The 12,943-nt window shown below is 41.1% G+C and overlaps 1 protein-coding gene across 3 annotated transcripts in view; it reads right to left on the bottom strand.

Annotated features, from left to right (window-relative positions):
• LOC136447045 (potassium voltage-gated channel subfamily H member 6-like) overlaps window positions 1-12,943 on the bottom strand; it is a 138,125-nt gene that overhangs the window by 44,786 nt on the left and 80,396 nt on the right. For all 3 annotated transcript variants that reach the window (XM_066445719.1, XM_066445720.1, XM_066445721.1), the window contains exon 4: window positions 78-230. In XM_066445719.1, coding sequence (XP_066301816.1) covers window positions 78-230 — 153 coding nt within the window. The remainder of the gene's footprint in view (window positions 1-77; window positions 231-12,943) is intronic.

Here is a 12,943-nt window from a genome sequence, read left to right as displayed (position 1 = left end):
CACTACACCATTGACTGAGAATACCTTCTTTATCAAGTTTTGAAACCCAACAGTATGAAGTAAAATGATTGGCTTACATGCTCCGAAAGGTGTCCTGTGATTGGCCGGCGGCCCCATGTCGCTGTGGAAGGGTGCGTCTGTGATGTCCTCATAGTTGATGATGTACATGACCACGTCTCCATTCTCATTCTTCACCGGCGCTATCAGCACACTACACAGAAACTGGCTCCCTAAACAAACAGAGATTAAGACATCAGGTACATGTACATGTCAGAAAACCACACTATCAGCACACTACACAGAAACTGGCTCCCTGAACAAACAGAGAATAAGACATCAGGTACATGTACATGTCAGAAAACCACACTATCAGCACACTACACAGAAACTGGCTCCCTGAACAAACAGAGAATAAGACATCAGGTACATGTACATGTCAGAAAACCACACTATCAGCACACTGCACAGAAACTGGCTCCCTAAACAAACAGAGATTAAGACATCAGGTACATGTACATGTCAGAAAACCACACTATCAGCACACTACAGAGAAACTGGCTCCCTGAACGAACAGAGAATAAGATATGAGGTACATGTACATGTCAGAAAACCACACTATCAGCACACTACACAGAAACTGGCTCCCTGAACAAACAGAGAATAAGACATCAGGTACATGTACATGTCAGAAAACCACACTATCAGCACACTACACAGAAAATGGCTCCCTGAACAAACAGAGAATAAGACATCAGGTACATGTACATGTCAGAAAACCACACTATTAGCACACTACACAGAAACTGGCTCCCTGAACAAACAGAGAATAAGATATTCATTTATTTATTCATTTAGATTTACTACATTTGTGGAAGGAATGACATGACAGGTGACTATCACCTTTTCAAGATGTCAACCCAGACCAGACTGTTAGGTTTGGACCATCGCACACCGGGGCAAGCCCCTACTCTTTTTTGAAAGGTGTGGTGGGTTCTTAAACGTGTGCAGGGTGTGGCTCTCCCCAAACACGGGACCTCCATTTAAAGTCCTATCCGAGGGACGTTCATAATCGAAGGTAGGTACTCATTTACACCTGAGTGAAGTGAGGAAATTTGTGTTAAGTGCCTTTCCCAAGGGCACAACGTCCGGGCGTATGTCCAGACATGTCTGGGGGCAAGCCGGGACCAAACTCGGGTTCCCTTGTTTGACGGCCGAATGTTTTAGCCGTTACACCACACGATGCCATGATCAGGTACATGTAAGAAAATTAAGCACACTACACAGAAACTGGCTCCCTGAACAGACACAAAATAAGACATCAGGTACATGTAAAAAAACACTATAGTATATGCATGGGGTCAATTGTGGTGTGATGGCAGCGTTCCTCCATTGAAAGACAATGTAGTTGCTGCATCAGTGATGAGTGAGCATTCAATGTCTAATGCTTCTATCATTACATTTTGTACTTTGAATAAATCTGTTTATCAAGCTATTCAATGAGAATCAATATAGGTACCGTCCAAGAAAAATTGAGTATTTTGATCAAAAGGAGGACCCACAATTGTTGTTTTTTTCAAAATCATTTATCTCTCACATTCATACTTTTGTATTCAATCACAGCTATCGGTGTGATACAAGTTATCTAGTAACTCTTTATGCTAGAAATACAGACATCTTGCAATATTTGTTGAAAGCAAAACCTACTAATAGCTAGTTTATTCACACGGTCTTCTGAATGCCAAAAATTCAAAATATGAAAAAATGTCTAGAACTTTTGCCCAGAAGTGCACCCTAACATTCTCTAAAGATCACAATTTATGTACCCGCTTTCAAATATTTGAGCTCCGATGTGCATCCCTCGTGCTATCTTTGGACAGCAGTCCCCTGGTGCATTTTGCTCCTTTGATAACTGTGACTCGATTTATGCACTAGAAGAGGAGCTCGCAGCGGCGGAAAATTCTATTCCCACGATTTATGCCCTGATCCGGGTATTGGTCACACCGGCGACTCCTGCTCGGTGGGGGGTGAAAAGCGGGGGGGATGAGAAATGGGGGTGTCGTCATCGTTGCCGTAGTTGTGACCCGTCTTCGTAAAATTGATGTTCGTCTTTGTCAGACCCTAGCACGCCCTGTGTAAGGGCAGCTCTGTTCCTTGCATACAGACTTTGTAATGAAGTGATAGAATGCCTGCAAGAGCAGGCCTGGCATACAGAGACATAGCAGACAGGTGCTACATAACAAAGCTACAGAACTTTGTTGTAGCAAAAGGAAAGTGCTACAACCCCCGCAAGAGCAAGCCTGGCATACAGAGACATAGCAGACAGGTGCTACATAACAAAGCTACAGAACTTTGTTGTAACAAAATGAAAGTGCTACAACCCCCGCAAGAGCAAGCCTGGCATACAGAGACATACAATGTACCAGACAGGTGCTACGTAACAAAGCTTCATAACTTTGTTGTAACAAAGTGCTACAACCCCCGCAAGAGCAAGCCTGGCATACAGAGACATACCAGACAGGTGCTACGTAACAAAGCTTCATAACTTTGTTGTAACAAAGTGCTACAACCCCTGCAAGAGCAAGCCTGGCATACAGAGACATACCAGAAAGGTGCTACGTAGCAAAGCTACAGAACTTTGTAACAAAGTGCTACAACCCCTGCAAGACCAGGACTGGGATACAAAAACATGAGCAGATACTTCCGTGAATAGTTTCATCAGGTTGCTAAGTCAATGAATAAAACATCGGTGGAATAAAACTCTTGGTTGTGTAAAAAGAGTGTTTTTATTTATGGGCAGATACTACTTTGCAAAAACATTATACACTTCCCAACTGGAGCTCCTCAAAATGATAGATTATGACTGTATATTGTGTAATAAGAACTATGTGGAAAACGAAGCACACTTTGTTCTAGAATACTCCCTATATATAAATATAGAATACAACACGGGGTATTCCGTATCACCCGAGGTACCAGCCCGACCGCGGGCAATAAACAAAAACAATAAACAATTGAATAGTGACTAGTGACGATTTTGACACATCCGGTCCAATTTTTGATAAAAACCACACACCCCTTGATCACATTACCCTTCAGCATGGAGTAGCAGCCGTTTGGTAAAAATATTTACACTGGTTAGTTAGGAGGTTAGGTAGAATAGAGAAAGTTAATGGTATACCCTACTTATTTGCAACAGTAGGAATATGCTCCAGTGTCAGTACACGCTGGTCCGTCGCTATGGTAAAGTCCCAATCACTAAGGGGGTATCGGGTTACCGGACGCCTCCGCGGGCTCCCGCGAGCCGATGCCAGCCAGCCTGTGAATCTGTTCAAATGTCATAAGTAGTTTCAAAGCGATCCTCTCGTTCAAATTAAAGGAAATTTGTGCTGCATTTGCCCCCAATGTCAGCGTTTCGAATCCTGTAGAAAAATCCGGGTAACTTCAGGCTTGAGCCCGATAAATGCCGCCTTCTAGAACGGGAATATTGCAACCAGGGAACCGATTTTAATTGGCTCCAAAATTTACTGAATATCCTTCATTTTTGCAGTATACAGAACGTTCCCATAAGATAAAACTTTTTGTCTTAGGATTTCTTATTTTTCAAATTAGAAATATTCTTGAGATCGGGAAAAAGGTGTAAAATTGCTTGTTTTTACCTTCCAAGACCCATAATTCAACAGTGTCTGCATTTTTTAAAAATCCCTAAGACAGAAACCTCCGGAAAACCGTTGGCTTTATTACAAGCCTTCAATGAGGCAAATTGGACGCTTTTTGGTCCCGATCTAAATATGGTGTTTGCACGCATGTCATGCCGCACGGATAGGGGTAGGGGGTCACTTATACCGGCGTAAACATTCCTTGAAGCATTTTTCTTCACTAACAAAGACGTGAGTAGCTTCTTGACATGTTGATTAACCACAGCAAAATGTCAGCATCTATTTATTGTCCAGAAAATGATTTGTATTTGTTAAAAAGTCAGTTTCCGTTCTGATGTGAGGCACCCAGGTAAAAGGCCCAGTCGGCAAGGAATTTCAGTGGATACTTGCTAATGACCTCAGGTAACCCCAAATCGAACATGCGTTCTGTTCGATCGTACGTCAATCACGCCAGATCGAACATGAAAGAACATGCTTCGGGTTCGAAAAAAGTCTGGGACTTTTGAGGCCTAATTTGACCACCATGGTAGATCAAAGTTTAACCAATTAATCCAGTCTTACACAGCTGGTACCTAGTAGACACAAATACAAAACCATGATGTTATGCCTCGAGGACGTTTACCGGTAACGTAACGCAAACATCAAATTCCCTAATCTGATTTAGTTTTATGAAAGGCTCTTAGCAGCTTCCCAATTTAAAGCAAACATTACCGGCTGCTAAAAGCGTCAAATATCATTTCCCATTTGTCAAGTGAGGGAGAAATTCCTATTTTGGGAAGCTGTCCAGAATCAATGTGTGCACAGATGCGAGCTTGAAAATCAAGTTTGTGTTACAGGATTTCCATTTGAGTCTTCGCCAGAAAGCAGCTACTCAAGCACTGGATATGATTTTGGAAAATCATATCCGAAATGGTTTCCAACATCATATCCAGTTGCTTGAGTAACTGCTATCTGGCATATCTTAATGCCTGGATGTCTTAACCTTTATCGAGCCTAGCTTATGAAATAAAGCCACCATACTATCACTTATTTTTCATCGTTGTCTTAAACTTTTTTTGCAAAAATCTGACTACATGATCACTACCTAAAACTATCTTTGCCAAGGTACAGACTGTTTTTATCAACATTCCAACATGTCATTGCATAACCAAAATGATGGCATCTCTCCTTAGTGCTGATTTTTGAGAGGTGATTAAGTTCACCCGTTTCTGATTTTGATTAATCTTCAAAATAAGATACAAACACGCTCATTACGCCCCAAGAAAGACAGGTTGTCAAAATGGCGACACTAGTTCAAAATCAAATTTTGGGTTCAAAGTAAGAACATAGGAAATTAAGCTACATACAGTTTTGAAATGTGTTGTCATATCATTGTACACATTTCAGTCATTTCATATGACAGCTTCTACAAAGATTTTTAACTACATACTAATATCATCACAAATATTGGCCACAACATCAATTCATTACTTCTTGATAAAAAATGTAGAACTTGAAGACATAAAGACATGAGTCAGATGTGAAAGTTTGTACTTTGGTACACACAGTTTGAGGGAGTGAATGCATTCGGATTCAGGTTTTCCTCCAAGCCTATTTTCATTATGTCCTTTTGCTATTATCTTTTACTACAGATGTCTCATGTGAGACAGCGTTACACTCTGTGGTGGAAGACTGGACTCAATCCATAGAAAAGAAAGAGCTAACTGGTGTAGTTTTCTGTGATCTGTCAAGAGCGTTTGACACGCTAGATCACGACATACTTCTTCTAAAACTGAAATGCTATGGCGTGGAAGACTCAGCTTGTGGCTGGTTTAAGTCTTACTTGACTGGTAGGCAGCAATGCACGGGTGTAAGCTCAGCTTTATCCTCCTCAACTTGTGTCACCTGTGGTGTACCGCAGGGATCCATTTTGGGTCCACTTCTGTTTATCGTGTACATAAACGATCTACCAAATTGCATCCAGTCGAGTAAAGTTTCCATGTACGCCGATGATATTATCTTATATTTTGCGGCGCGAAGCTTTCACACTCTGGAGAAAACACTCCAAAGTGATTCAACCCGGCTTTCTCATTGGTTTGCTGCCAACAAACTTTCTCTGAACCCTACAAAGTGCAAAACAATGCTCATAGGTACACATGGAAAGAATGTGGCAAATATAAAGCTTACTATTACACTAGACGGGGCCAGACTGGAACAAGTAAATGCTTTCAAATACCTGGGGGTTACCATTGACAACGTACTTAAGTGGAGCTATCACTTCGAACACATTTTTAAGAAACTCGCTCAGGTAATTGGCATTATCAAGTACGTTAAGCCATATGTCAGCAGTCAGGCTCTTCGGTTAATGTACACAACGTTATTCATACCCCACATAAACTACTGTAGTACAGTTTGGGACCAGGGAGGGAAGGGATACCTTGATAAGCTTGAAAAGCTGCAGAAAAGAGCAGGTCGGGTAATTCTTGGCTGTGACCGGTACACTCCTACATCAACCCTTCTCAACACACTAGGATGGCTCCCAGTAGCCGAAATTCACAAGAAGAGTAAAGCTACACTTGTCTACAAGGCCCTTAACGGCCTGACTCCTCTGTACATCACTGCAATGTTCACCCAATTGTCCTATGTACACACCCATAACACCCGCCTAAGAGCACAAGGGGGCCTTCAGTTGCCAATGACACATTTGGAATACAGAAGACGAGCCTTCTCGTCCTCGGGGGCTGCACTTTGGAACACACTACCACAACATCTTAGATCAGCCAGATCACTTCCAGTTTTCAAACAGCTATATGATGTCCACTGCCTCCCTGCTAAACATTGATATATGTATACAAACTCCTTTCTAGTCGACTTTTCTTTTCTCTGTTATGTTTGACGTTTGTAGTGACCCACATTTTTGACATGAGTTTTCTTATGATTTACCCATTGATATGCAAATTCACTTCTTGTTTATTTATATTTGAGTTTGGGTCATTGTTTTGATTCTTCATTATTATGTTTTGGCTAAATATTTCTAGCCTATTACGTTATCGTTAATTCAGTTATTATCTAACTCAGGATTTCTGTTTGATGAATAGTTATATTTTTAAGTTAATTCCTGTATTATTTGTTATTATTTGAATTTCTATTGTTGCTATGTACTATTATGTAAGGGGTTGAACCCCCCAGGAATCGTTGAAAAACGCCGACAGGCGATACTGTATTCCTGGTTAAATAAATAAACAAACAAACAAACAAATGTCTGACAACCAAGGATATGAATTGCTGTGGCCTAATAATATCACTATCTTACTCCTGCCTGTGCTTTTACCCTGACAAAAAATCATGATACCTCTCCTTGGTGCTACTTTTCGAGAGGTTCTGAAGTAAAACAACTTTTTCATCTTTTATCTTTCCTTATGTGACATTATATAGTTTTGAACTTATTCCAGTCCCTTCTGGGTGATATTTACCTGCTTTGTTGCTTCATGTTCAATCTAGGCAAAATAAAACTGGCCTTAAGAATCTTAAAGAAATGTGTTGAGGCAAAGATTGTCCAGAAACTCTCCACTGCTTGCGGCACCTAAATCTTACTGCACTGCAAAAATTGACAATTTGCGTTATCTTTATCTAAATCTGTGGTTGAATCAATAGTAGCAAAACAAGGGAACTTTTGGCGCCTGTTTACAAGTGTAATGAGTTTGCAGTAGAAAACTGATTGCGAAAGCTAGAACCTAAAACTGTTACAAATATTTCAAGTTTCACAGTATTCTGTTTTCAATTCTTCAGCAGGTAACGCTAAGCCCTCTGACAATGTCCCCTTGTGGATCGATACCAAGTAGTTTATGAGATTTTCTGCTGAGTTCTCCTGATTGACACTTTGCAATAATCTCAAGTGCTGCGGCAAAAAGGGGGAGTTTGTAAGATGCACACAAGGTGGCACTCATAAAGCCCCTATAAACGTCTTGGTAAAGGCTAGACGTCTTGAATTTTAATGCTAACTGGCCATATATATTCTATCCAACATGGCATCGTGTGGCGCAATCGGTAGAGTGTTTCGCCCAGAACCGAGAGGTCCCGGGTTTGTAACCCTGATATGCCCCGGATGTTGTGCTCTTGGGAAAGGCACTTTACACGACTTTCCTCACTCCACCCAGGTGTGAATGGGTACCTGACTTCGGTTAGAGAAGGTTGTATTGAGGTCACCTGCTGGCGCCGAATGGCAGCTGTCCAGACCCTTGCGACAGTTCCACAAAGTGCAAGTGTGGAGCAAATATCTGTTCTGTATCATGATTGTAAACCCTGCAGCAATTCAGCACTGGCTGCCATTGCACGGATAATTTCTGACCAATAAACTATTATTATTATCATCATTATTATAACAGAAGCGCTGAATGAACATCGCTGTAGATTTACAGTTCTTCCTTCTGGCAAACCATTTCTATGACCTTAAAGCAAGACATAAACATGATAGAACATCTACATCATACCTTGACATCTTACTGTAGATGACATACTCGGTATATATACTACAGTAGCATGACATCACATTTATCATTGCACAAATTCTATATTCAAATTTGACAAATGAGACAATGAGACAAATCCCATTGTGTTCATTACTGCACGTAGATAATTCAGTTGAAAAGCAGAGTTCTTTATCCTGACAATGAAGGAACTGGTATTACTGTCAAGGCATTGTGCTGTTGAAGTTGACATATACCAATGATTTATCTTCTAGATTTTGCATCTTATTGTAAAATGCTACTCTTTTGTTACAGATGCATTTGTTCTCAATCATAACTGATGTTAACCTTTTATTTGTCCTGCTGGCTTTTTTTATGCAATTTATTTCATTGATTTGATTTCTTAATCAGGTCATTTTTTCTTGACTTTTCTGTGCTGCTGTGACATAGTTACTTCCGCTAATTGGAAAATCTGCATTTGGTGCATTTTGCTGCAGAAAAATACCCCCAACCCATACAGGACCCACATAAAGACCCATGTATATAGAGGGGTCTTTTAGGACAAGGATTAATAAGTGCACATTTATTAGTTGATCAAGTAGTCATCAGAGAAGCGAATGCAATCAGAGTCAGGCTTTCCTCCAAGCCCTTTGTTTTCATGACGTCTTTATGCTACATGTAGTATTCTATGTATATCATGTACAGTAGAATCCGCTTACCTGCACCACCTATTTGTCAGCGTTTTTTACGAAGCAGAAACACTGTCACAAAAATCGTATATATGTTTTTAAAAAGGGACATGTTTTTTTATAAGGGGGCAAATTAAATCCACATATGTTTTGAAAATAGGGCCGTTTTTTTAAAGGGGGCAAATTAAATCCACATAAGTTTTGAAAATGGCACATGTTTTTAAAAAGGGGGCAAATTAAATCCACATATGTTTTGAAAATGGGACGTTTTTAAAAATTAAATCCACATATGTTTTGAAAATAGGACATGGTTTTTCTGATGGGTCATATCTTTTAAAACAATATGCATCTTAAAAATAACCAAAATGAGAATATGAGACGAAAAAAAAACATACACCATTTTCATTTTGTACCGTGTATAAGTTTATTCCCCAATCCAGGAAACCCACCGGTTTGCAAAGTGGTGCTTTCAAAATGGTCTATCGTTTCCGATTTACCCCCCATTTTGATAGTGGTGCTTTCCAGTTACGCCGATTTCAAACTGGTCGATTTCAAACTGGTCGATTTCAAACTCCAAACGGAAATGACTTAAGGTTCCGGGTCGGAGTTCAATTGTTGGGTCATGACCCGGTAATCTGCTGGAAGTGCGTGGTCGTCACCCTGATTTCTGCCCGAGATTGCTTGGTGATGGTTTTAGCTGTGTATGAATATTTTGAATCTTCTGAAAAGCCCGTGAGTTGTAGTATTTTTGGGCGCGGTGCAGTTGGTTCGCTATCGAAGCCTTTTTTGTATTAGTCCGCGGGAACGGTGATGCGGTTTTCTCGCCTGATGACCCAAATAGCATCGTTTTTAATGCATTTTCACCGAATTTGCGTCATCGGAGATTGCGAAAAAGTTATCACATGACTTTTTTATTTTTTTCATTTTTCAGAGACACCATTTACTAAGCTTTCTCAGCATATATGCCGTGACCCCAGGAAAACTCGTTTTTTCCGAGCAGGTTCGATCAAAAAAGTGTAAAAAAATGATAATTCTCGGATGCCAAATTTACATTTTACTATGGTTTCTACCCAAAATAAAGGGACAACGGACAATACCGATAGATACATTGGAAAACAGCAGAAAACCGCTTTTCGACCATGTGATTACATTTTCCGTCCTACTTTTCTCAGCGGAATTGTAGCCCGTCGACCTGAGGGTGTCGGCCTACATACGAAATCGCAAAAAAACTCCGGTCCGAGACCTTAAAAGGACGGCAGCGGCTACGTCGAGGACGTCATAGATGACGTTATTTCGACGCATTCGAAAGCTTTTATCAAAATCTGTAAGTTTGTTTGAAAAAACCCCGAAGTTTGCCCTTTTTTCTCTTTTAAATTCGATATATCCATGGACAGGTGCTTGGCGCCCCCCTCCCCCATGTGCCCCCCCCCCCAAAAACCTCAAATACGGCCATCTTTAATCATTTCTGGCCGCCAAACCGTTTTTAAAAGGAATTCACTGACTACGTCATTTGATGGAAGCCCATGTCTCAACTTGACCTTCGGTATGATTTTCGCGATGCCCCGGCCTTTATGATGACTTAAATGGGTGAATTAAGCTAAAATCTAAGTGCTTTAAGCCTTCTTAAGGCGAAACTTGGTTTTCTGACTTTTGGTTCATCGCTCCTTAACGTCGCGATCTTTTCTTCTTTTGATGGTGTGAAGTGACAGCCTACTAGGCGCGCTACACATCTCGGACGCACTTATTTAAACTGCCCGCTTCTAGCTCTGATGATATGCTCCAGGTTGCGCTTTGGACTGTGCCAGAATGCATTCTTTTACACATTTAGGGAGCATTGTGCTGCTTAAGGGGCCTTCACGGCGAAGTAGTGAAGAATTTGATGTCGGACGCGTTTGATTCGGAATGTGCGACCCGTGGTCTACCAGTCTATACCAAAATTTGACATATTCTTCGTTTCAGTTAAAAGCTACGAACTTAAAACGCGACCCCCTGCTGTTTTCCTCGAGAACCATGACGTCACTGCGTGACGTCACCGACGCCAACTCTTAAAGAGGCTTTTCTGCCAATATGCAGCACCGAAACGACGGAAAGTCCGCCTAATGTGATAACTTTTTCGCAATCTCCGATGACGCAAATTCGGTGAAAATGCATTAAAAACGATGCTATTTGGGTCATCAGGCGAGAAAACCGCATCACCGTTCCCGCGGACTAATACAAAAAAGGCTTCGATAGCGAACCAACTGCACCGCGCCCAAAAATACTACAACTCACGGGCTTTTCAGAAGATTCAAAATATTCATACACAGCTAAAACCATCACCAAGCAATCTCGGGCAGAAATCAGGGTGACGACCACGCACTTCCGGCAGATTACCGGGTCATGACCCAACAATTGAACTCCGACCCGGAACCTTAAGTCATTTCCGTTTGGAGTTTGAAATCGACCAGTTTGAAATCGACCAGTTTGAAATCGGCGTAACTGGAAAGCACCACTATCAAAATGGGGGGTAAATCGGAAACGATAGACCATTTTGAAAGCACCACTTTGCAAACCGGTGGGTTTCCTGGATTGGGGAATAAACTTATACACGGTACAAAATGAAAATGGTGTATGTTTTTTTTTTGTCTCATATTCTCATTTTGGTTATTCTTAAGATGCATATTGTTTTAAAAGATATGACCCATAAGAAAAACCATGTCCTATTTTCAAAACATATGTGGATTTAATTTTTAAAAACATGTCCCATTTTCAAAACATATGTGGATTTAATTTGCCCCCTTTTTAAAAACATGTGCCATTTTCAAAACATATGTGGATTTAATTTGCCCCCTTTAAAAAAACGGCCCTATTTTCAAAACATATGTGGATTTAATTTGCCCCCTTATAAAAAAACATGTCCCTTTTTAAAAACATATATACGATTTTTGTGACAGTGTTTCTGCTTTGTAGTTTTTGGTGCAATTATCCGGATGGTGCAATTATGCGAAATGCCCAGCTGGACCGCACCACCATGGACGAGGGGGTGTATTGTTGGTCAGAAACACTAGCACAAAGAAAACAAAGGGGAGGCATTCTGAAACATCGTCATGCCACTCATGGGATAACAGTTTCTGTGTTACATTACGTAGAGTGCAGTTGTTGGTTTACGTAAATCATGTACCGTCATGAAACTAGGAATTGAAACTGAAAGACTTGGTTACTGATTACGGGTGACCCGCCCGGGACCTCCAATATGATTCCTATCAACGTAACTGTCAATGGAGACCGCCTTCTTTTGTTACTCAAAACAGTTTTAAACATATTGGCGGTATTGCGCCTTTACACCGACAGGTATCTGCTCATTTGTACCACGTTTGCCAATTTTAGCGCACCTTTTCAGTTAACTTGTCGAAGATTTTTGAAAATAATTGGTGCAGTTATCCGGCATTGGTGACCATGCACGGTGCAGATATGCGGGGTCCCTAACAATGCAGTGAATGGGAACCGGTTTTGGATATTGGGATTCGGTGCAATTAAATGGAAGGTGCGTTTATCCGAGGTGCAATTAAGTGGCTTCGTCTGTATCATTTGTTTAATATGTGCTTCAATCAAGTAGTCCAAGAATCATACAATTTTTTGTCATGGACAATCACATATTTTCCAGCCAGTGGGGCAACTTCTTGCGGGAAACTTTTCCGAATTCCGTTGTGACTCTGTTTTCACGTGTGAATGATAGCTCCATCTCCATCTGAGAAGATACCGCGGACGATTGTCAAAGGAGAGAGCGATATCTATGGTTGCCTCTCTGGATGCTCGCAGGGTGATATTTATAGTGTGTTATCTATATAGCCTTCTGGCAGGTTCTTAGAGAGCATTACTGGGGGCCCACAAATCAAACTGTCTGGCGGGGCTTTGCTTGACGCGGCCACAAAGGGCTGGATCTACACCAGCCGCCGCGCACAGTCGACTTAATCTCGCCTAATTACTAGGGAAAGAATGGGTCTTTCTCCCATTCTTCTGCGGCACAAGAGTGCGTAAAGAAGAGATATGGACAAGGCCACTAGGGGGAAAACATCTCTTGGGTAAAAGCTAGGTAACGTTCATTCATAGACGCTGTTTGCTTTAATACAGATGGGTGATGTGTATTAGTTATGGCACAGGTGGCATATGTTAG

The sequence above is a fragment of the Branchiostoma lanceolatum genome, chromosome 13, assembly GCF_035083965.1.
Source record: "Branchiostoma lanceolatum isolate klBraLanc5 chromosome 13, klBraLanc5.hap2, whole genome shotgun sequence".
In the NCBI taxonomy this organism is placed as follows: Eukaryota; Metazoa; Chordata; class Leptocardii; order Amphioxiformes; family Branchiostomatidae; genus Branchiostoma; species Branchiostoma lanceolatum.
This window is presented reverse-complemented; position numbering and strand designations above follow the sequence as displayed.